The sequence below is a fragment of the Protomyctophum bolini genome, assembly GCF_963924005.1.
Source record: "Protomyctophum bolini genome assembly, chromosome: 11".
Classification (NCBI taxonomy): Eukaryota; Metazoa; Chordata; class Actinopteri; order Myctophiformes; family Myctophidae; genus Protomyctophum; species Protomyctophum bolini.
In genome coordinates, this window is record NC_137872.1 from 19,182,110 (window position 1) to 19,206,211 (window position 24,102).

Sequence of the window (24,102 nt, forward strand, 5' to 3'; positions counted from 1 at the left end):
GCTACCCTCGATCAGTCAGGGAAAAACCAGGGCCACACAATCCATTCCTCCTGAACTACTCTGCCGGGACTGGGAGGTACCATTCTGGCGCGTGGAAGGACTAGGCTCTGTGGGTTGACTCCTGTCCGGGCCCCTCCTACGTCTCACCAGGTCCACTCCTGCTATCACCAGGTCAGGCCCTGTGCGTTGCACCAGACTCACAGCACCAGCCACTTTATTCAGGAATGGTGGATTCTCGAGCCGCAACGGTTCCACAGGCTCCACCTTGCCCTTGGTGGTGCTGCAGGCTCCGCTTGAGGCTTGAATGGCCTTCAACCTTCCTCCTTCCTCCTTCCTCACAGAAGACACAGGCTGGGGCTAAATGCTTGATATTCTTATTTCTTTCCCATTATTATATTGGTGCATTTATATAGCGCCTTTATCCAAGGCGCTTTACATAGCTTGTGCATTACATTCACCCACTCACACACATTCAAACACCGATGGCGGCGGAAACCAAGGCACCAACCAGCACATCAGGAGCAATTAGGGGTTCAGTGTCTTGCTCAAGGACACTTCAACACTAACTCTGGAGGAGCCTGGGTTCGAACTGGCAACCTTGCAGTTGCCATCTAGACACTCCTACCTGAGCCACCGCCCATTTGTTTCTCTATTTTTTCTTTTATAAATCAACACTATTGAACACCCTTTGTGTGTTGGTTAAAATATATATTGAACCTACCACCTAGCAGTGTGTCGCAGGTTTGAATCCCGACATCTCTCTCCCCATTTCCTGTGAAACCAATGTATTAAGTATGTATTTAAAAAGCGCTTCTGACAATCACTCATTGGATCCTCAAATTGTCCACCAAACCAGCTAACTCTACACCCTCTCGCTTTCTCTACAGCTGTAGACTCAGAGAGTTGAAGAAAACAAACTTTAATGAGGCATTTTCCCCCAGTCTGTAAAAAGTAACGGCAGTGTACCTATTTATCAAACTTAGCACTGACCTGAACAAGTAAAAACAAAATTTGAGCACTTCCACCACTGACGACATCAAAATACAAAATCACAAAACGTACGTATAGCACTTTATTGCAAATACAAGTCTCTCTATTCAGATATAGGGAGACGGACAAGACAAGCTGAGGTCATACAGATATTTCACGTCACAAGCCTTTAAACAGCCAATCACAGTTGAATGAATATAATGTTGGCAGTGAACTGAACGTACCGTTGGTTGGCAGGGTCAGTCCTACCTCACTACCTCAAACATTGTTCATGACACTGACAATACATTTAAAAAAAAAGCTCTAAACACACAACTGCACACTAAAGTCCTCAGTGTTCATGTAACTCAACAGTATGCAAACAGAACCAAATGGTGGGTCCATTTGGTTCCGTCTGAATACTCTTGAATTAGAAATTAATACATAAAAAAAAACATACGGTGTAGAAGCCAAGACATCGATCAGCATCTATAAATGATGCATGCGACAGCTGATGAAATGGTCTGAAGAGAATATGAACCATCATCATACTATCTGGAGTCTGGACATTAGACCAATCATGTCTCCTCGTGTCCATCTGTCCAACCTGTGGAGATGAGCAACCTTCTCCTTTTTGTGGGTTTCAATCTCCTGAAATGTAAGCCATCTATATGGTGTCACAGGCTGTGTTATGCAGCGGGACCAAACGCCAAACGAAATGTGGATAGCCTCAGTGTCACACAAATGAATCGGTAGCATTGATAACTATTCAAAATACAAGATGCCCTCAGGGGGAAAAAAGTCCTTAGACACATCAGCCCCTTAAGTTTTCAATGACGAAACAGGCAGTGTTGATGTCACAGGCAGTGTTACCGTAGTTGTCAATTATGTCACAGGCAGTGTGTAATGGTGCGTTCACACAGGCAGCCGCAAAGACGAATGGGAGTATCATTTGGAGCAGCTACATGCATCATTGCTGCTTTGCAGCGTCACGTCGCTGGCTTCCATTGATAATGAACGGTAGACTGCGTCGTTGCATCTGCCCCTGTGAACACAACACTACTGTAGTTGTCAATGATATCACAGGCAGTCTTAGTTGTCAATGTCACAGTCAGTGTTAGTTCGCAAGGCTCAAGGGGTTTGTGGTGTTAAATTACAGTATATGTCCACTCTGGGATTCGAACCCTCGCATGGGAAGCTAAACATCTACAGCTCAGTCAAGACTCAAGAGGCAATGCTCAATTGGTATGGGGGATTTATTGCACTTGTGCGCTTCAGGCAGTACTACTTGTCAACCAGCTCCTACTCAAAACCATGGGGCCTAAACGTCTCAAGGGAAGTGTGGCGAGACGACCTCCAACCACTGCACATGTTTTGGTTATATTTTTAGAGGAACCCATTTTCAACCTAGATCTTCAAATAATTGGTCATAGCAGCTAATGCTTAAAATAAGATGGTACCATTTCTGTTTACTCGATCTGTGCCTCAGAGGTGGGCTGTTGACAGTTCCAAAACCTGTCTACCAATGACATCATCGATGGTTATTTCAATATAATAGAAACAGCCATTCTCTTACTGTGGACAGTAAGAAACCTGCCTACCTAGTACCTAATGACCAGCTAAGACAGAGTGAGCAGACCGAAACGAGTATAATGCAGATAAGCGCACCAATTGTTTCAAATTAGCAACGTAACAGTTATTTGACTTCAAAATCCTCCAAATCCTGTTGCTGATTGAACATGTTCATAAAACTCTAGGGGGGGCTGAGCTACTTTTGATGTTTTGGAATTTGAATCCTGAAAAGTTAGTGTTATGAGGTTTTCACCTGACAGAGACGATATGGAAGATAAGGTTGAAAATCAATGAAATGCTCCTTTAATATTATACTCCACCATACTGATTGATTCAAAATATATTTTTTCTTTTAAAAAAGGAATTGCAGTTTTTAATAGTTGCTCCCGTTTAAGTTATAACTGGACTGTCCTAGACTGTGGGAATAACATATCTTGGAGTGTTCCCCTTTTCAATAACCTATTTTATTCACACACACAACATAGATTAGGCTATAGATAACTGACTTGATACTCATTAGTAAAAGGTTCAAGTTACATCGGTTGGTCAACCGTTTTACTGTGATTTATAGGTTAATGTCCCCTATAAGAACAGCAAGACACCATTTACCAAACACCAAAACATATCCGATCAGACACATGAATTGGATTGGTCTAAACTAGCTTGTTGATTTACATTAACCACTTAAACCCTATGTACTTAGTTGAGTGGAGTCCACCAGTGCTCTAAAACGTTTTATCTCAAGAACCAAAAAAGTAAAATTGACGTTTGCCCAGGACCCAAACTAGTGAAAACAGCAAGCTCACAACCGACTGAACCGAGTATATTGGCTATTTTCACAAATTCTTATTATTTTATTCATGGAATTTCTTAGATTTGGTTGTTTTAACATTTATATTAATTTATATTAATTTTTCTCTTAAATGTATAAATAGGATTTTTACTTGAGTCGTGACCCGTAAATATTGGTCTGTGACCCACAAATGGGTCCAGACCCACTGTTTAGGAAACAGTGCTCTATAGGCTACTAGATCCTAGTGGTATTTCCCTCTACAACAAACCTCTTTGCAGATCTATAAGTTCAGTGACCTTGTACTAGATCAGCTATTTTCGTTGAATTTTTCTGAAGTTTGCCCCAGAATAAGGACACTACTAGTAGGGTTCAAGTGGTTAAACAAAAAGCTAGTGATTTAATTAATTATTTCAACAAGGTATTCCTCAAAATTCACATCAAAAACAGCCCACCTTCCTCTCCACCTTAAAATAACTACAAGTTATACAGTTCTGTAAATACTGGTAGGATTGTCACAGCGAAACAACGAGAGAAGCGAAAATACTAATTTTCTTTTCTTGAAATTAAGTCAGGTTAACATACATGTAACAGACTGAGCCTTACAGGCTTGCATGGAGACGAAAGGAAAACAAAAGAAGCGACGTTCACAGTGGCTGTGCTTTTGTTGCAATAAAAATCAACCAGCATGCTTTGCGGCTAAACCTTTTCTTTTTTTCTCATGTGAACTCCCCCATACACACACACACACACACACACACACACACACACACACACACACACACACACACACACACACACACACACACACACACACACACACACACACACACACACACACACACACACACACACACACACACACACACACACACACACACACACACACACACACACACACACACACACACACACACACACACACACAATTAATCTTCTCTTCACACACAAGGTCAGATTGTACTTACAGTACAGAATTCACGTCCTACCTCCTTCATTGTCCTACCTCCATGCACAACTAAAACAAATGCATAGATACTGTATGCACTGTATATATAGACAACTAAAACCCTTCCCCCGTATTCAGGGAAATGGTGAAGCCATTGGGGGCGCTGGGAATGGGTCTGTAAACGATGGCCAAGCTCTCGACCGGCCCAGGAACCGAACATAAACCCGACAAGACAAGAAAATCACCTGGCCTGCTTATTTTGGGCATGTCATTGAAATGACGTAACCAAAGTGAAACATCTACAAGCTAGTAGATCGGTTCTTTTTGAACATCTTTGAATGGTGGTGAAATAAAATAAAACAACCCATTTTACATCTATAATCTGTGGTCTAGGACTCACATTGGACCCAAGAATCCAAGAATCTGGCATCGGTCGGCCTCTAATGCGGTCACTGCTGCCATACTGCTTAGGCCCATCCTGTTCATTCAATTCAAAATCCTCAAAATACTGTCCAGCAATTCGAAATCCTCAAAACACTGTCCAACATCTAAAGTCTTGACCTTAAAGGAGGAGACGGCACGCAGAATTGAGGATGAGCTCAGGTTCCTTCTTTAGAAGACCAGCACCTTCCAGCCGGAGTGGGAGAAGGAGCAGCCGAAACAAAGGCAGTCCACCGCCTGCTCCAGCAGCCAATCGAACACCACCTCGCGGTTGCCGGAGCCGATTGTGACCCGCAGCTTGAAGTTGCCGCCGTCCGCCGGGTCGCTCTTGCTGAGTGGGAACATGCTGACCACCTCCATGTCGAAGGTGACGGCCGAGCCCACGCCGATGGCGGGCAGCTGGTTGGTCATCTCTTTGCCGTTAACAGACACTGCGCCTGGGGAGGGTACAGGGGAGAGCAGCGGTGTGAACAACTCACATGAAACCTTACAAGATGGAATAGACATTCTCAAACCTTTTCATTTCATGGACCCCAGTTTGATGCATTATTAGGCCATGGACCCCAATTAATATATATATATTTTTGTAATCTCTGGTACCCCAATCTACACAGTAAAATCCTCTGTGTTTAAATACAATCAATTCTGTTTATTGGAACATTTGGTTCCATTTGTACAGAACACTTTTTCACAGTTTTGTTTATTCAAGATTTCAGGGTATACAGTAAATCAGATAATATAACAATATATGTGACACACCCATACGGGACAAAAAGATAACATGTACATACCAGTAAGACGCGCAAACGCGGGAAGCGAACGCAGCTGAGACCCTGCAGATCATGTATGTCTGTCTGTCTGTCTGTGTGTCTGTCCCGCTGTTACTGTATATGTGGAGCTGGCCCCTTTTGTGCCCATATATGGAGCTGAGTGATTGCTGATGCAACACACTCCATATTTGGATAGCGGGACAGACACACACACACACACAGACAGACATGATCTGCTAGGTCTCATAGTAAGTGCTCATTGCGTTCGCAATAAATGTCATAACCACCATATGCAAAATATTGTGGTAGCAAAAGGAAATTAGAACACTGTCAGAGTTGATTAAATTAACTCTGACAGTGTTCTGTACAAATGGAACCAAATGTTCCAATACAGAATTGATTTAGGCATCAAGATGGTAATGGGAAGGCGGTTAACAGTGACTCCTACTGGTTGGTCAGGGTTCCTGCGTTAAGTCCTCCTGGTGAAACGCCTCACTGTCAGGTGAGAAAAAATAGCTAGGAGGAGACATGTTTATTGAATAATAATATATTCTTCACTATATTCTTCACTTTCTTCGCACTGAATAAAGAAAAGAAAACTGCATGTCCAGGACCACGGAGAGTTGCTCAGCAAATGGATTTCAACTAATTATTTGAACCTCTTTTTCTCCCTCCAAGTTAGTTGTTATGCCAATTCATTAATTATGCCCACGCATACTTCCGTGTGTTGTACTGCTGTTGTTGTATCCTTCCTTGCTCACCTGCCAGAGAGTGAGTGAGGAGGCCCCACCAGGAGGACGGTCCCCAGCCCGTAGGAGTACGTGCAGTGCCGAATACCGCCCTACCTACGTGTTCGTATAGATGTGCGACGAAGCCGGATGTTAAACTATGAAACGAGAGGCCTCGGGTCATATCCAGAGGTGTGTGTTGTGTTGTGGGTGGTTGTGTGTGCGTGCGTGCATACCACTGGTGGAGATACAGACCGCTTGGTCTCTCTGCAGTGACTCCCCTCTACCGTCAGACTCCACACACACCCCCAAGCTGTCCCTGCGATCCATCTGACCTGCTGCTGAGATCCTACACACAGACACACACACGTTTTGCATGAACAGTAATAGCACATTATTGTCCCTTATACTGTAGATACATTCCTCGGCCTGGGCCGTGGCTCAGCGGTCCAGCCACCTTGGCCGGTAGTCCAAGTCTAGCAGTGTGCCGCGGGTTCAACTCCCGATCCCGAAGGCCTTTACTGCATGTCACTCCCCCCCCACCTCTCTCCCCCATTTCCTGTCAGCCTACTGTCTGTCCCTCTATAAAAATATATACAATAAAGGCGAAAGCCACAAAGAAACAACAACATTATAGATACATTCCTCACCTGTGAACCACATCTAGATATCTTCTCATGGAACTTTGCCGACATGCGAGTCAACAGTAAGGAGGTTAAAATGCAGATACATTTCACATTACGTAATGCTAACATTCTAAGCTAGATGCTTTTGTGTGTGTGTTGGGCTGCAACTATCGATTATCTTCTTCAATAATAATTTTGAATAATGGAGAAGCATGTTTTTTTAATGGACTAAATCGAGATTAACCACTTACGACCTTTGTCGTACAATGGCGCCGCACAGACACACAGCCATCTACAACCTCTCAACGCATCACGCTGCAATGTATATGTTTAGAGCTTGTTTTCCCCATATCATATTTTTTGCTCTGTGTGTCTCACGTTATCGAGTTGCTGGAGGAGGAGGAGGAGGAGATGGTTCACGTTGTGAACCGTGAACGTGGAAGCTAAAGCAGATTGTATTCTGATCTGATAGATGTGCCAAACTGCTGCTGGCTGCTGTAATGTTAATATATAGACTATATGTCTTCTATATTGTGTTCTGAAGGTCGGGATGCTGACTGCCACTAGTGTTAATGTTATATTTTGTATTGTGTTCTCGGGCCGCTGCGTTGCTGCTGCTGTGTGCCAATTATGCCCCCTCTCCTGTTGTGTTCTCTTTTCTGGTCTCTGTACGAGTGTGCGATGCACACTTGTGTGTGTGCCTGCACTGTTTAGTATTTACTATAACAGTTTTATGTTTTAATAATCAGTGCTTTGCCATATAGATGATACATACACTGTGCCATATTGGAGAGGCCACTGTGTGCGCAGTGCTCTGTTTGACATGCTCCGTATTTGAGCGTGCGCAACGATGCATCGACTCAACTTCAACTTTATTGTCTGACAAGTCGACTTGGAAAAAGTGGTTAATGCCCTAGTGCATACTGACTTGAAGGTGAGGGTCTGTCCACAGAAGTAAGTGGGTGCGTTGGAGTAGAGGACAGGACAGCGCGACGAGGAGGAGTCACTGCGCATGGCCATGTTTCTCCTACTGCTCAGGATGTAGCCCTCCGTTCCTGGACGCCACTCTGGAGGAAATGCATTACAACCAGTCAGTGTTGAAATGCATTACAACCAGTCAGTGTTGAAATGCATTACAACCAGTCAGTGTTGCTTTCCAAAAATGTCCACCGACTGCCTTTTTTTCACTGACAAAAACTGAGACTAAATATATTGACAATTTTGTACCAACTAGACTAAAATGAATTCACTATTTCAGATACCATTGGGACTTGTTTGTTTCCATTGTGGTCTTGACGTGTGGTGGTGTAGGCTCACCGTGCGGCGCCAGCGTGGTGTATCCGGTCTGCGGGACACTCCAGGGGCTCCACTCGGTGCGGCCCTCCCCGCGGGCGCACACCCTGAACAGGTAGTCGCTGTGCGGGTCCAGGTGCAGCACCAGGAACTCGCGCTCCCCGCCGATGTACGCGTCGTCGTACTGCGCTCCGCTGGTGCCGCCTCGGCGGTACTGCAGACGGTAGTCGGCTGCCGTGAAGTCCTCGTCCACCTGAAAAACACACACGCGCACACGCACACAATTAGCTACACAATGCATGCGTAGCGTACCATACTGCAAGGGAAGCCAGCTGCCACTGCCTGGCATGCAGGATGTTTTGAATGTAAGACACCCAATCATGGATTCCTCGCCGGGCCTTAAAAATCTCGGTAAGAAAAGAAAGAAAGTAACGGCTCGGAAAAGGACCAAATTGTCTGGGGTCCACTCTGGCTCGGTGCCGATATTTGAAAGAAATCTCGGAACGGGTCAGAATTGGCTCAAATTTCACAGGTCCATTTCGGGTTCTTCGCAGGGTCGACCCGCGAAGAGCTCCATCATGCAGTCACAACAGTAGGGAGTAGAAACTAAACACACACACACACACCCCACAAAACAAGTGAACCTCAGAGTTATCTACGGTGAAAATGTTTTTAAAAAGTCCCTAGGGTGGGGTGCAGCTTTGAACGATGATCATTCCTCACCTTACACCAGCGGACCAGCACCCCTCCAGGCCTCTCCTGCAGCTCCTCTATCAGGACGGGGGGGTGGGAGGACACCAAGCCGTGGCGGGCCACTCGCTCCCTCAGCACCCCCAGCAGAGAGTCATCCAGCTGGGCCGACACGCACGGCACGTCCACCAGTGCTGGAACCTCCGGCAGACTGCACCCCACAGAAACCACAATGTTATGCAAAAGCACTGAACGCACGCACTTGAATTATTCCATTTGGATCGGCACAAGAAGCACATGGATCCCATTTGTGGGTCACAGACACATTTTTATGGGCCCCTTTATTTGATGGTTTCCTTTTTTATTCCAAACATTCCCAAAAGGGGGGAAAACTTTTCATGAATTGAACCTGCGAGCTACGGGACCGTCTCAAAGACCTAGGCCAAGTTCTATCTCTCAGAGTTAAATGAAAACAACATCATTCTAGTTAGTTAACTCTCACCTGTCCAGTTGGATGTGGAGGGCCTTCTTGGTGAAACTGCCCAGCTTGTCTTCCTTCTCCCCCAGTCCACAGCGCAGTGCAGCCTCCCCTGGACACACACACACACACACACACACACACACACACACACACACACACACACACTGGATTTATTGTCTCGTAAAGCAATGGTTCTCAACCTTTTCAGGCCACGACCCCCAAAATAATCATATTTGAACGGGGGGACCCACTCACCCTGACAAGCACTTGGAAATGTAGGCATTACATTTCTACAAGCTCACAACGCCTCGCAACAGACAGGCTGAGAACCATTGCACCCGTAGCAGCATTAGGTGTTGTCGGGAAGAAACCTTGTGAAGAATATTTCACAAATTTTCGGCTAAAATAGCTAGCCCTCTTGCGAGTGCTGCAACAGGGGTGGCTGGCACCTGTTACCCCGCAGTCTTTCCTGGAGGTCAGCTGTCTCTCCAGCGTCACAGACCTTTTTTGGTTGCCATACAGACTTTCCTGGAAGTCAGTGGTTCCCCAGGGAGTTCAGTTTGTAAATACATCAAAGATGCGATTATAATGCATTTCTAATGGATAAAGCTTTGGCCTGGAAGAGAGGTCATCAGGTGGTCCCCAATTACAAGTGTGTCTGCTAATGTTTTTGTTTCATCACTTCCGAATTCACTTGTTTATCCAGTATCCTGTTCTCTCTCCTGATGAACCCACCCTCTCTGAGCAGCTCGTCGGCCTGTCCCACGCCATGCTCGATGAGGCTCTGGCAGTCGTCCAGAGGACGCACGCTGTCCGTCTCGATGGCGTCCACCTCGGCCAGCAGGCTGCTCAGCCGCTCCGCCAGCAGGCGCACCGCCACCGCCTGGAGCTCTGCAAAGTGCCTCCGCAGGGCGTCCCGCGCCTGCCCCGAGCTGCCCCGCACCTACAGGGAGAGGGAAGAGGGTTCAGTCCGCCGACTAAAACTATGAGCTTTTTTCACTGACGAAAACTAAATAAAAACTATGCTGACCAAAGCTAAGACAAAATTTCGTCAAAACTAGACGAAGATGTTAGGGAGGGACTAGTGGACAAGAGATCCAGTAGATCTAAAAGACAAGTCATTTTATGGTTGGTTGCGCTGGGGTGTTGCGAGCTTTGAAAATAGAAGAATACAAGCTCAAAACGTGTCGTGCTGCAACCAAGTGTAAAATCAGGCATTACAACAACGCCATCAAGGCATTCAGCGTTGTTGCTGTCAAAATGAACAGTGCGTTGGAGCTGGGATGAGGAGAGACCAGGCTAGTGTCATAGCTGGCTCATGTGACAAATAACCGGGAGATAGACCAGGGTACAGTGTCAATGTTGACAGCACATTTTTATTTAGTTTTAGTCGAATACAATTTCATTTAGTTTTAGTCATATTTTAGTCATCTGAAATGTGGAAACTATACCTAGTTAGTTTAAAAATAAATAAATCAGACCATCTTTAATTATCATTGTAAGGTGAAATTTGTCAGGTGGTGCAGTGGTAAAGTCCCTGTCCTCTACCACGGAGGTTGTGGGTTCGAATCCACCGTGGTGCATCTGGCTTTGTCGGGCGGACACAATTGGCCCGTGTTCGGGGGAGGTACGACGGGCAGGGATCAAGGCACAATCTATGTAAAGCGCTTTGGATAAAAGTGCTGTATAAATGCACCACACACACACACACACACACACACACACACAAGGAAACAGCAGGCCGATTGATAAACTCTGCTCTGATAAAGAGTGCCCGGCCATGATGGTGAGAATGGAAAAATAAAACGGCACACACTGAACCGACCGTACGCATTTGACTGCATGCATGCGTACACACACAGGAAGTGTTCCTGCTGGTTCCTCCTCTCATCAGCCTACACAGAGGACGTTGAATGAACAGAAAGCATTCCCCCAAAATAACAGCTTTGTTTGAGGTTCTGTTGGGAATTGATTAGCGTACATGAAACCTGGCATCTGCGGTCTCAATGTTCGTTAACAAGTAATTGGTCTCTACACAGATTGTGGCAGCTGAGACCGAGTCACAACTACTGTAATGCGAGTCTTTCCGTGTGCACGTGCACACACACACACACACACACACACACACACACACACACACACACACACACACACACACACACACACACACACACACACACACACACACACACACACACACACACACACACACACACACACACACACACACACACACACACACACACACACACACAGGAGAGAGAGCCGGGGGGGCGGGCAGGACGACTTTAGACTCCCTCCGTTACAAGGACAAGATATGCTACTGTGATAGCATTGTGTTCTCATTCTGTACATGTACATATACCGCGCAGCATAAACACACAGTGACATTGTTGTACAAAAATAGATAGTACAGTGACAGTACAGTGTGCGTGTGTGGTGGGGGCAAAGGGGGGTTCCTCCACGATTCCTGTACTCTAGTAAGTCTGAGTCACTCTCCACAGGGAGAGCAGGGTTATGGGACAAACGCCACCTCACACTGGATATCACACACGCACACCCCCCGACTGGAGGGAGTGGAGTGACAGACTCTACCCTATAGCGTCCCTTTGGAGTGACAGACTCTACCCTATAGAGCGCCGCAGTCCCGCCCCCTTTCAGAAAAGCGAGTGGCCCAGGAAGTGGAAGCCCCATGCATTCTCCCATCGGCACTTTTAATATAATTTATTTAAAGACGGTTACGCCGCGGACAAAGCCAATTCGGATCGTGACGAATCATGACAATGAACACAATATTTTGGGACGATCAAATCATTAGAAAGAAGAAAAGAAAGTCATGAGACAACACTATTTGTTTTATTTTTCGTCTTATAAATTATTTGATCGGCCCAAAATATTGTGTTCATTGTCATGATTCGTCACGATCCGAATTGGCTTTGTCCGCGGCGTAACCGTCTTTAAATAAATTATATTAAAAGTGCCGATGGGAGAATGCATGGGACTTCCACTTCCTGGGCCACTCGCTTTTCTGAAAGGGGGCGGGACTGCGGCGCTCTATAGCGTCCCTTTGGAGTGACAGACTTTACCCTATAGCGTCCCTTTGGAGTGACAGACTCTACCCTATAGCGTCCCTTTGGAGTGACAGACTCTAACCTATAGCGTCCCTTTGGAGTGACAGACTCTACCCTATAGCGTCCCTTTGGAGTGACAGACTTTACCCTATAGCGTCCCTTTTCGGGAGTGAACATCTGGCAAAAAAACCAACGACCTACAACGGGCGCTTGTAGATCAGTAGATCGATGACGCCAAACCGATTGCAAAACTTTCCATTGGTATTAAAAACATTGTGATTTAATTACTCCGGGTAGGTGTAATTTGGATTGGATTCAAACTCCGCCCCACACTCTGACTCACTCTGTGGGCGCGGGCACATATACGCGTCAAGAGGCGGCAAGAAAAGGCAGAGAGCAGGCATCTCTTCCTGGTTTTTAAACAGCTGGTGGATGGGAATGACGCTCACGCGTGGCTTCAACTTCAGCGTCGGCAAAGCGTTTCCGTTCTTTTGCCGACGCGTCAAGTTGAAGCTGCGCGCGAGCATCATTTCCATCGACCAGCTGTTTAAAAACCCGAAAGAGACGGCTGGACTAGGCGTTTTTTGACGCGACAGTGTGCTTACGCCCTGTCAGATTCCGCAAAACGTGTCCACGGACTCCACGCCTGTGTGTCCTCCAGGTTGGACTACTGCACTTCTCATCGGGATCCCTAGCAAGAGCCTTCAAAAACTGCAGTATATCCAGAACAGCAGGGGGCTGCTCGGATCCTGATGAGAGATACATAAGCACGAACACATCACACCCCTCCTCCGTTCACACCACCTGGCTTCCCAAATACAAGATACAGTACAGTAACATATCAGAGCATAGACGATAACTGTGGGGGGAGGGAGAAAATGGAAAAAAATGGTATGTTCAACTTCAAACTAAAGTTAAATTGTTGAAACCTAAAAAAAAAACATATCAGACCTACCCTTTTAACTAGTCTTTGGAAACCTACCACATCACCACCCGGATATAAAGGACCACCCTAAACACTTTGGGTTGGTTCTGCAATTTGATTTGGACAGAAAAGTTTAGTTTTAGTAATAGTAATAATTTAGTTGTAGTCATATTTTAGTAATCTGAAAAGTTTTAGTGTTAGTCTAGTTTTAGTCGACTAAATATACGATTTCAGTCGACTAAATCTATAGTTGATTTTGTCGACCAAAATTTATTTTGGCAGGCCGAATTGTTTTTGAGCATGCTAAAAATAGCCGATCTACATCGGCTATTTTCAGAGCGCCACACCGGAACACAACCAAAACATAAAATGCCTTATCTTTTGATTCTATCTCTGCTCCACAAGTCCATCCCTAACATTTTAGTCTAGTTTGTATCGGTTGACGTACTGTAGTCATAGTTTTAGTCGACGAAATCAACACTCAGACGTCACACCTCAGTGTGACATCTCCAAATCGGCGAAGCACTTAAGACACATATTATGACCTGTGAGTCTGAATCTGGTTCTTGTAAATCTAATAAGAGTTCTCAGAAAGAATGCGTGGTCATCTGCAGATGACTCAGCGATCTGTCTGACCACGAAGAGCACACACACACACACACACACACACACACACACACACACACACACACACACACACACACACACACACACACACACACACACACACACACACACACACACACACACACACACACACACACACACACAGTTAGGATGTTTATCTCCTCGTCTCTGGGGAATTTCAACCTAGTTTCAACTCTGTCTCGTGCCAAACATAGCCGATCTATAAGCTCATGCCGCGTCGCATCAGCCGTGACCCGTAATCCTGAAAAGACCTCTTTCACCTTAATATCTGTGCCTCCCCATTTTTTGTATCTCCACACACACACACACACACACACACACACACACACACACACACACACACACACACACACACACACACAGCAACATGATCAATATTATTTTAACTCTGAAAAAACTCTCTCAAATGTAATTTTCAACCCAGTTCAAAGTGCTTCGTTGAATTGGTCCAACAGGCATGCTTCGTTCTAGTTCCATGGCCCTCTCTTTGTTCTCATCTTTCATATTTATATTCCTCCCCTCTCTCTCTCTCTCTCTCTCTCTGTACAGTAGCAGGAAATAGCAGCATTGTTTACTGGAGGGGCTGCAGACACACTGCTGTAGGAGGAAGGAAAGAGATAGCAGACAGAGAGACAGAGAGAGAGAGACAAAGAGAGAGAGGAGGGGTAGTGACTTTGCGTCTTGATCTATATTAAGGGAACTAGAACATAACATGGTTTTAAGGAACCAGAGTTTGATAATATATCAGACCAGTGGTTCCCAAACGTTTTAAATCCAAAAGAGAAATGTGACGTCTTTCCACAGTACCCAAGCTAGTGAAAATAGCAGAGCTACAAGATAAAGTCCCCTCTAAGTAATGGATTAAAAGATTATTAAAAAACTATGTAGGAAACAAGAAATAAAAGGGTATTTTCTCGCGACCCATAAAAATTGGTTTGCGACCCACATATGGGTCCTGACCGACTGTTTGGGAAAAAGTACATTTCATGGGACTTGGAGGGGATCTCTGTTACCCAATCTACACTAAAGATCCTCACTGTTAATTTAACTGTGGTTGTAACTACAGTATGTATCACTATGTATCACTGGAGATGGCTTGGAACACATTCCAAGGCCCATGGGAGTCTTCATCGTTATGCTAACGTGCTGTCTTCATCAGTGTAGTATGTCAAACTCACAGATGTTATAGTTCATTTCCAAAGCCAAAGACAACTTAGCGATTTTCGCGTTTTTTCTTTTCCGCGACCTAGGTCAGGTGACTGCCTGGGGCCTCAACAGTCAAGTACAAATAAACAGTTAATTCAAAAACAGATACAAAATGCAATATAGTTGTGCATTGAGATTTTTGTTAACTTGTGTTGCTCTCTAATGTACACTTTACGTCAGTTCTATATGGTACCCTTTAGTTTACCGCAATATATACCAGGGAATAATGCGCAACAGGCGCGGTGGCTCAGATGTGAATTGTGGAGGGAACCTGTGTTTACGGGTCCTGCCGGTGTACGGTGAATAAAGGGAGTTCAAACTGAATTGTGTTTATTAAGTCGTGATCAACCATTTTGACCTGCCCCTTTCCTTTGTGTGCCTTGGGCACAAAGTCACAAATAATGTGAAAACCACTGTACAGTTTGTGGGTGTTTGACCTTGAGGCTGCCAGATGCAGATCTCTATATGTGAAGATAAGCTGTCCAATTTCAACTGTAGATGTATGTACTGTATATGAGGACTGGAGTGAGTCTTATCTGTCCTGTTCCAGCTATAAATGCATAGTGCGTACATGTAAATCCAGGGTGTGTGTCTTGCTTTGAGTGGCTGCCGCTGGCCGCATTTTTAGGTGAATGCAAATGAAGGGCTGCATCTATTGATTGATTATTTTCTAACCAATTATTCTATCGATTGCCTTTTTCATTTATCGAATAATTTAGGCTTTTCAGGTCTATATGTAAATACATACATAGTATATATACATATATATATATTGAGGCCATGCAGTGGGGTGTGTGTGGCTACAGGCCAGGTTGAGGCCATGCAGTGGGGTGTGTGTGGCTACAGTACCTGCTTGCGGGCCAGGTTGAGGCCATGCAGACGCTGTTGGAGTTCACTGCGGTAGTTCTGAGCTGCCTCGATGCTCTCCTTAGCCTCCTGCAGCAACGCCTCCACCTCCACCGACATCCTCCTGGTGGCGCACGCACACACACACACCACACACCACACACCCACACACCCACACACACACACGACAGTCAGTTGGACAGTGACCTAATCACTAGAAACTTTGACACATATTATGTGCAGCAAGAATCTGCAAGTGTTAACTGCATCCTTTGCAGTACAGAGTATGAAATCACTGAGCCAGAGAGGAAAATGTATGTTACTTTGCAGAATCAGATCAAATCTGGTCTCATATGGGGAACTCTATTACCACAACATTACATGACTACAGCAAACAGGTCAAAAGGTCAGCTTTTAATAATATTGCTAGAGGGAATAAAATACACACTGAATCCTCAAATCAATGGTGCTTGAATCGATACTTATTGTATTAAACTTAATTATATTTGGTTGCTGTAATACAACCATTTGCCTGATGACTGATAGAACTGAAACATCCAACTGTACAACCAACCAGAGTATGTTATGAAAGTGTTATTAAGTGCTTTGGGTAAATTCTGTTTTGATTTGGCACAAATAGAATTGACATTATTTTTTTGGGGGGCTCCAAGGCAATGCCTTGCCTTCCCCTCCAAGGCAATGCCTTGCCTTCCCCTCCAAGGCAATGCCTTAGGGGAAACATTGTAAACCAACAACGTTGTGAAAACGCAACGTGCAGAGCCGTTTAACAGATAGAGGAAGTGGATTAAACCACTTCCTCTACAACCAGGAAGCAGCCACAGACAGTGCAACAGGTAACCAACCAATCAATGGTCGGCTACTAACCAGCCTGTGGTACATTGGAACTTGAGTGAAATTGAAGCCAATATGCATGTCTACGTATGTTGAAACAATTCAGAAACATTCATGATTTCTCTGTGCATTTTGTGCTGTGGCATCAAAGAAATGTTTTTTGTAGAAGATGTATTGCATGAAACTATAGATACGGTAGTAATACAACTATTGTGCAAATACAAATAAGAGTATGGTTATACTTCAGGAATCAAATGTTATGTTGTTATTGGGGGAGAGAGAGAGAGAGAGAGAGAGAGAGAGAGAGTGTTGTGTGAGAGTAGACTAGGGAATTAGGAACCACCGCCTCACTATCGCAGAAAGGTGGTGTCTAATTGGGGAGATGCTTGACAGCTGGTGGTGTGTACATTTGTACAACAACTCAAGCGTTTTAAGAAGAACACAAGCTACCGGTATATAAATTTGCAGGGCTGAAATAGTCAAACTAACGATTTATTGAATTGCATCGGTTTGTTGATTTCTGTTTTGGGTTGGTCAGAGTAACAGGAGGAGTGCATAACATGACATGTAATAACACAATAATCATTGATCAGCTATCATCTTTGAATCTGTTGCATATCCAAATGCTTTGTTTGGTAAAACTGTATACTAAGGTCGGATCTATAATGCATTATAATGCATTTATAAGGCTTCACAGTCATTATAAATGCATAACAACTTATAAAAAAAGAACATACTTTATAACTGACTAAGAATGTGCTGTTCCACTGAGCTTATTATGACCAACCAGCACTTAATACGTCATAAACATTGTTTAATGTAAAACTTTTAGCACCATAAAGTCCAATGTTAACACATTTCCCTCTAAGCACAGGATACTGTAGCCTAGAGAGGATTTGGAATTTGAATCAAGTCAATATTTAAACTTTGCGATTTAGGCTATTGTACTGCCCTATTGCGCACACATTCTTGCTTGGTTCCGTGCGGTCAGTTTTCCATAGCCTTAATCACGTTAACCTTAACAGGCAGCCACAATAACCGAACCCAGCTGAACATTGTCTAGCAGTGTTGTTTTACCTCTGAGATAACAGCTGCTATAAGGTCACACTGGAGCATCAACATGGACCAGTATGAGTGAAGCCTGGGGCGAGAGAGGTCTTTGACAAATCGCTTGTGTGTGTGTGTGTGTGTGTGTGTGTGTGTGTGTGTGTGTGTGTGTACATGTGTGGTCACAAGCTAGGTAGTCTGCGGGATATACCAGTGGCCCAAAATCTTCCGGAATCCTCAAGAATATGGATCGGCCTTGCTCTGCTTTCCTATCATTTTTGAGAGGCGCTAGACCCCCCCCCTCTTAAATGGCTGGACAATGGAAATGAAGAATTTATATACCGGTAGTACACATAGTGCATGCATAAACTTTCCTTAACGATTATATCTGGTTTCAGTATTTTCGCTATTATTATAAAAAATTTAAGATTTGTTTTTTGCTTTTCTGCCTTTATTGATAGTATAGTAAGATATAGACAGAAAAGAGGGAGAGAGAGAAGAGACATGCAGCAAAGGTCGTCATGAACGGGACTCGAACACATATAGGCCACATATAGGCCAAAGCCTATATGTGGGATGCGCCTATAAACATAATTTATAAAAGAGCTAAATAATTAAACATTTTACTGTGCTGAAGACCCGCAAGGCTAAAGTTGTGTGCAGTACTCCCATAGCTCTAGTTCTGCTCAGCCTTGGCTCTAATGCATCTACCTAGTACCCACACATGCATGGCAGTAGAGTCAAACCACAGCTTTAGTGCTTAGAAAGTAGGTTAGCACAACTAATGACTCCACCAGCTTTACCTGAAAACACACATGGTCTAACATGCAGGTACGACAGGCGAAACTTTTCTACACGTTTGGCTATTGCGGCTAACGTTGTCTTTGTTTCCACGCATCTCTGTGTGTGCCTGTGCTGCCTCTAATCCTTTGCATTTGTAATGGAAATATATATACTGAACGTTCTATAGAATTGTGTTATTTGCTCGTACTCAAGCACGTTGAGTTTCGGTGTGCCGCCTGACGGAACACAAACCAGCACAACTTGTTTTAATAATGGGACAGAGAGAATGAGTCTAATGACTGCATCTAATGCTGAACACATGAGTGAAGCACATCAAAAGGCCCAAACCAAGGTGGGGACAAGAGCTGACTGAACTTCTAAAGCCCTGTTTTAGTATTCGGCACACAGCAGTGTTGCGCAAAAGAAGCGGGAAAAAAAGCTGATCAGCAAGCTCACAACGTGTCTCGTGTGCGCTTGTAGATCTGCTATTTTGGATAATTTCACCTGTAATGACATTTCCACAATATTGACGCCAGGTTGGAAGCTCAAGGGTGTAAATCAAAATCAGTAGGCCTACTAGTAACTAGTAGGAGCCTACATATAAAATCCCACCAACTCTGTGATCGACGATGGCGCTGTAAAGACTAAAGACCAATTCTTGCATTCCTGTGTCACATTTCTCTCTCCACTGTGACCTGTAGGAACATCACAGCCATAACATTCCATAGTCTAACACGGAGAGGAACATTTTGTTTTTCTTTCCTCCGTGTAACAACCCTTCATTAAGAATTTATGGCCGTCACATCTGTAGATCTGGAATATACAGAGAGTGTACACTGTACAGTATGTTCAAGTTACACATACAAGATAAAATGTATGAATGCCAACGCACATGCATACAATAACATAATGGAAGTAAAGGTAAATATTTGTTCTGAGAGTACACTACATACAATATATTAGTAGTACATTTACGAAACAGGCAAATAAACTACACAGTACACACACACTACAACTACATCAACCCATCTCCCTGTGGTTCCACTCAACAGAAAACACACATTTATGGTTCCATTAACCTCTCTTTTCATTGCAATCCAGACATAATTAGACTCCAACCTTAAATTATTTTATTATTACTTCATTAACGGGCTTTCCAGGTGAGGGCACAATCTACAAATCCACATACCTTCACATAAAGGTGTGGTGAGGTGTGGTGTGGGTGGCCGTGTGGGCTTGTGTTTCAAATTCAAAATGAATCCCAGAGATTAATAACCCTTCTGTCCACCCAAAAAAACTGCCAACAGGCCTTAAACTACAAAGAAACTATAATAAAGAAAGTTGTTTTTTAACTTTAATGATTTCAGAGGGGAGGCCCGAAAAAGGAAATCGAGACAAATAAATATAGTGCGCTGGCGCTGGGGAGGCACAGGGGTAAACTGTCCAACAACAACAACAACACAGCGTGTCTGCGTCTAAATAATTTAAATGAACTAACATGTATGAAAGAATGTAGTATTTTCATGGCTTAGGAAGGATTCCGGTGTTAAATGATGGCACAGCATCATAAAAGAATAAACATCCTCTGTCCCTCCATCTGTTTGCGTGTCATCATGTTACTCCTGGTGCTGATAAGAGGCAGTGAGTTGGCAACAGTGGTTGACCACATAATTAACCCTCTATTCTTATTGAAATGGACCTGAGTTGCAGCTGTACTTGCCTTGGTTCATTTTGCATTTTTATGACAGGCCTAAACATTCTCCCATTCCTCCCCACACACAGGAACAGTTTTGACGTGGGTTTTGACATCATTTTGGAAATATTAAAAATTGAAACATTTCACAAGATCAGTATCGGTATCAGACCTATCGGTATCGGCCGATCATGAGAAAAACAATCGGTGATCGGTATTGGTCCCAAAAAACCTGATCGGAGCATCCCTACCAACAATTGCTGACCCACACCCACGCAGTTACACACCACTTGTTGATCTACTATGTTTCCTCTATGAACAAGGGTAGCATCTTAGAGTACCGCATATATTAATAGAGACGGCATACGAGTTCTCCTTCCATCCACTTGCATTAAGTTGCTCAAAAGCGCATGAGGCGATTTCACTCCTCCTTCCGGGTAGGAACAGAGTGCATTCTGGGATGGATTTGCCCCAAACACATGAACGCGCTGGCCGTTGACTATCATTGCACGCGTTCATGTATGAAACATTCGTTCATGTGTCATGGGCCCAATAACATGAACGTGCGCAATGATAGTCAACGGGCTCGAGCTGCAATGACAAATTCGGCCACTATGTCCATTTCGCCTCAGGGTTTCATCCGGGTGCCATCTCTATTCATATATACTCTATAAGGGTAGCATCCCTAAATGAAAGAGAAGGTGATGGAGAGAGAGAGAGAGAGAGAGAGAGAGAGAATGCTGATCATCCTCGAGGTATTGTTTACTTGTCTGTGCTCTGACAACATGCGTGCCTCTGCCCTAAACTCTGCCCCAAACAGACAGACTCTGCCCTAGTTCTCAGGCTTGACAGTCCAGCAGGGATTCCATGATGAGAGCTTGAGAGGAACCACGCTTTATGAAATAACCACAACAATAAGTGGGGAGGATGCATGGAGGGGGAGACAGGGGGACACACAAGTGTGATATGAATAGAAATAAATCTATCTATAGATAGATAGATAGATAGATAGATAGATAGATAGATAGATAGATAGAGCGGGAGCCCATCAAGCTTGTAGATCGCCTATTTTCAAGATGCCATAGAATTAATGACATTCCAAGTTAATTCGGACGCCAGAGTTAAGCTACGTGATTCATTAATTGAATATGTTTGTGGTTTATGATGATTATAATTTTGCAAACTGAAATACTGTAAAAGTAATATGCACTCAGCATTTTGATGTTCATGGACAATAGCTCCCAGCCTCTGCAAGCCACTATGGTTAAACACTTGAACCTCAGCATCCCTATTCAGGGTGGAACATTTTCCAAAAATTGCAAACTTAGGCTACACAACTTGTACACTTGAATATTTTGTATATCGGCATTCTGCAATCTACAACATGCCTTATGGCATGCATTTTTGTATTGTGTCTGGTTTTCCACCCCACAGTGTACACTACAGATTTACTGTAGTTTGTGTTTTTCTATACATCCACCCCCACCGTATGCCTGAATAAACTGCTGTTTAAGCACTTCCGTTTTTATGACACAACATGGAAGTTATGAGAGGCATGCTGTTATTACCAACATTGAAGTTATGAGAGGAATTCTGTTATTACTAACATTAAAGTTATGCGAGGCATTCTGCACACAAGTGACAAGACAAAGTTTGCGCAACATGAGACATAAGACAAGACATGTCCATACTCGCTCCAACAACTTCCGTATTTTACACGTTAAAAGTTCAGCTTACACCGTCCAACCCAATATGATGAACAATCAGTGAAATTAAAAACTAAAATTTGTATTTGCCCATTAAAATGATATTTCTTAATTCAGAACTACTGTCCCATGTTGTTTTGTGCAGAACTGGCATGGGGTCTGTCTGGTCTGTTTACCCAAGACAATGAAACTCGGGAATATGTTTGAAAGAGCACATTGATTACAAACTCCAACGACATCTTTCTGATGAAGACAAACAAATATCTTATGAATCGATGATATACATGTATAAAACATCTGAAACATATGGGAAAAAGGCATCGTACCTTTAGGAATGTCTGCCACCAGCCATCCTCATCAGAAAGCAGTGATTCAGTGAATCCTCTGTGTCTTCGGATCACCACCACCCGATGGAAGTTCTGCACAAGTCCAAAAATGACATTTAACGACACTTTCTGCCAGCAGCCAATCAGAGACAGGAGATCGGAGCAGCGTTGTGATCGAATACGTAAAACGCCAATCAGATGAAGGCATTTTCTTGCACCCACCCCCTGACCAGAGTCTATGAGAGAGGCATCAATTCACTTTGCAGTTTGCATAATCCGGTTTAGAGCGGACACGGAAACAGTCTCTGGGCGTGCATTTGTGTGTGGAAATTACCGGATACAGTAGGAGGACTTTAGACCGGATATAAACCCTGAGCAGTAAATTAGGCTTTCCTTTTTTCATTTTTACAATTAAAACACAAGTCATACAAAAACAACCACTATTCTATTCTATTCTATTCAATCAGACTAGATTATGATTTATAATAATAATAATAAAGTCGCATTTGTATATGCCTCCATATATGGTCACGCCTTGTGAGTCACCCACGCCTCCATATATGGTCACGCATCGTGACATCACATCTCCATATATGGTCACGCCTCGTGACATCACGCCTTGTGACACATGCCACCATATATGTCCATCTTCATATATGAAGATCACAACACTGACCTCATCTAACCCAGGATAGCCATACATGGAGAAGACTGGATCATCACCTAGATCTGCATATATGGAGCCGGCCAGCAACTCTACATCTGACCTCAAACCCTTAGATCTCCATATATGGAGCTGACCTGTTCTGAAATTCCATATGTTGATCATTCCCCACCCGTCCTTCCTGTTCTGACATTCCATAATGTTGATCTGACCTCATCAAACCCCGTACTCGCAAGACACGCTCCATAAATCGCCAGTACAGAATTCGGTCTGCTGTCACCCAGGTGGATGCGTGCACGCATCCGAGGTCACTTCTCGCCCTCAGGTTGTCTTACTGGTTATTACTTGCGCAAGCAGAGCGTGCAGGTAATGTTGTTTGTCCGGTGCTCCGATGCGTATGTCCGTGGCTGCGTATAACGTAATAATGATTAATTTGTGCTTGATATAGCAGTGGTGTCAGATTACATACATGTATTTGTATACATAGGGGCATTACCTTTAATCCACCCGACACTGAAACATATCATCACGTCACCATCGAAAGCATGCAGTATACCCTGGCATTGGTATCTTCATCACGTCATATGCTGCTACGGAACATACCGGTACGCATCAAATGACCCAAGTAACCACAGTATACTGCTAATCAATTTACAAATTACATTTACATACGGTATATACATAGAGACACCTATTACTCAGACCATGATTTAGTATTATCACTATAATCCAAAATTTGTTTTCAAATATATAGGTCTACTACAAAGTTTAAGAATGTCTACAATTTGATGTATTTATATATATATATATATATATATATATATATATATATATATATATATATATATATATATATATATATATATATATATGAAATTAGATTATGATGTATTACTTAGGCTACTAGCAATATCTCCTTACCAACAAGTACAATAATATAATTATTATCCATTTATCCTGTAAATCATTAAGTTCTTAGTTTTAATAAATATGTTTTTGTTAGTAACAAAAACCTATTTAACCCTA

General features: G+C 43.6%; 1 protein-coding gene across 1 annotated transcript; it reads right to left on the minus strand.

Moving 5' to 3' along the window:
* Positions 1-1,056: 1,056 nt before the first annotated feature.
* Positions 1,057-22,522, minus strand: crlf3 (cytokine receptor-like factor 3). Its single transcript, XM_080776666.1, has 9 exons — positions 22,413-22,522; positions 16,009-16,129; positions 10,045-10,252; positions 9,331-9,418; positions 8,862-9,039; positions 8,163-8,391; positions 7,774-7,912; positions 6,456-6,568; positions 1,057-5,158 (listed from the first exon to the last, which is right to left on the minus strand). Exons 2-9 carry the CDS (start codon positions 16,123-16,125, stop codon positions 4,893-4,895), a joined length of 1,338 nt encoding a protein of 445 aa, XP_080632792.1. The 5' UTR covers positions 16,126-16,129; positions 22,413-22,522; the 3' UTR covers positions 1,057-4,892.
* Positions 22,523-24,102: the final 1,580 nt, after the last annotated feature.

Coding starts and splice junctions, on each gene's coding strand:
- crlf3 (XM_080776666.1), bottom strand. CDS start 16,125: ATGTCGGTGGAGGTGGAGGCGTTGCTGCAGGAGGCTAAGGAGAGCATC. Junction 9,419..10,044: donor CGACGAGCTGCTCAGAGAGG/GTGGGTTCATCA, acceptor GTGTGTGTCCAG/GGGAGGCTGCACTGCGCTGT. Junction 9,040..9,330: donor CTCCACATCCAACTGGACAG/GTGAGAGTTAAC, acceptor TGTGGGGTGCAG/TCTGCCGGAGGTTCCAGCAC.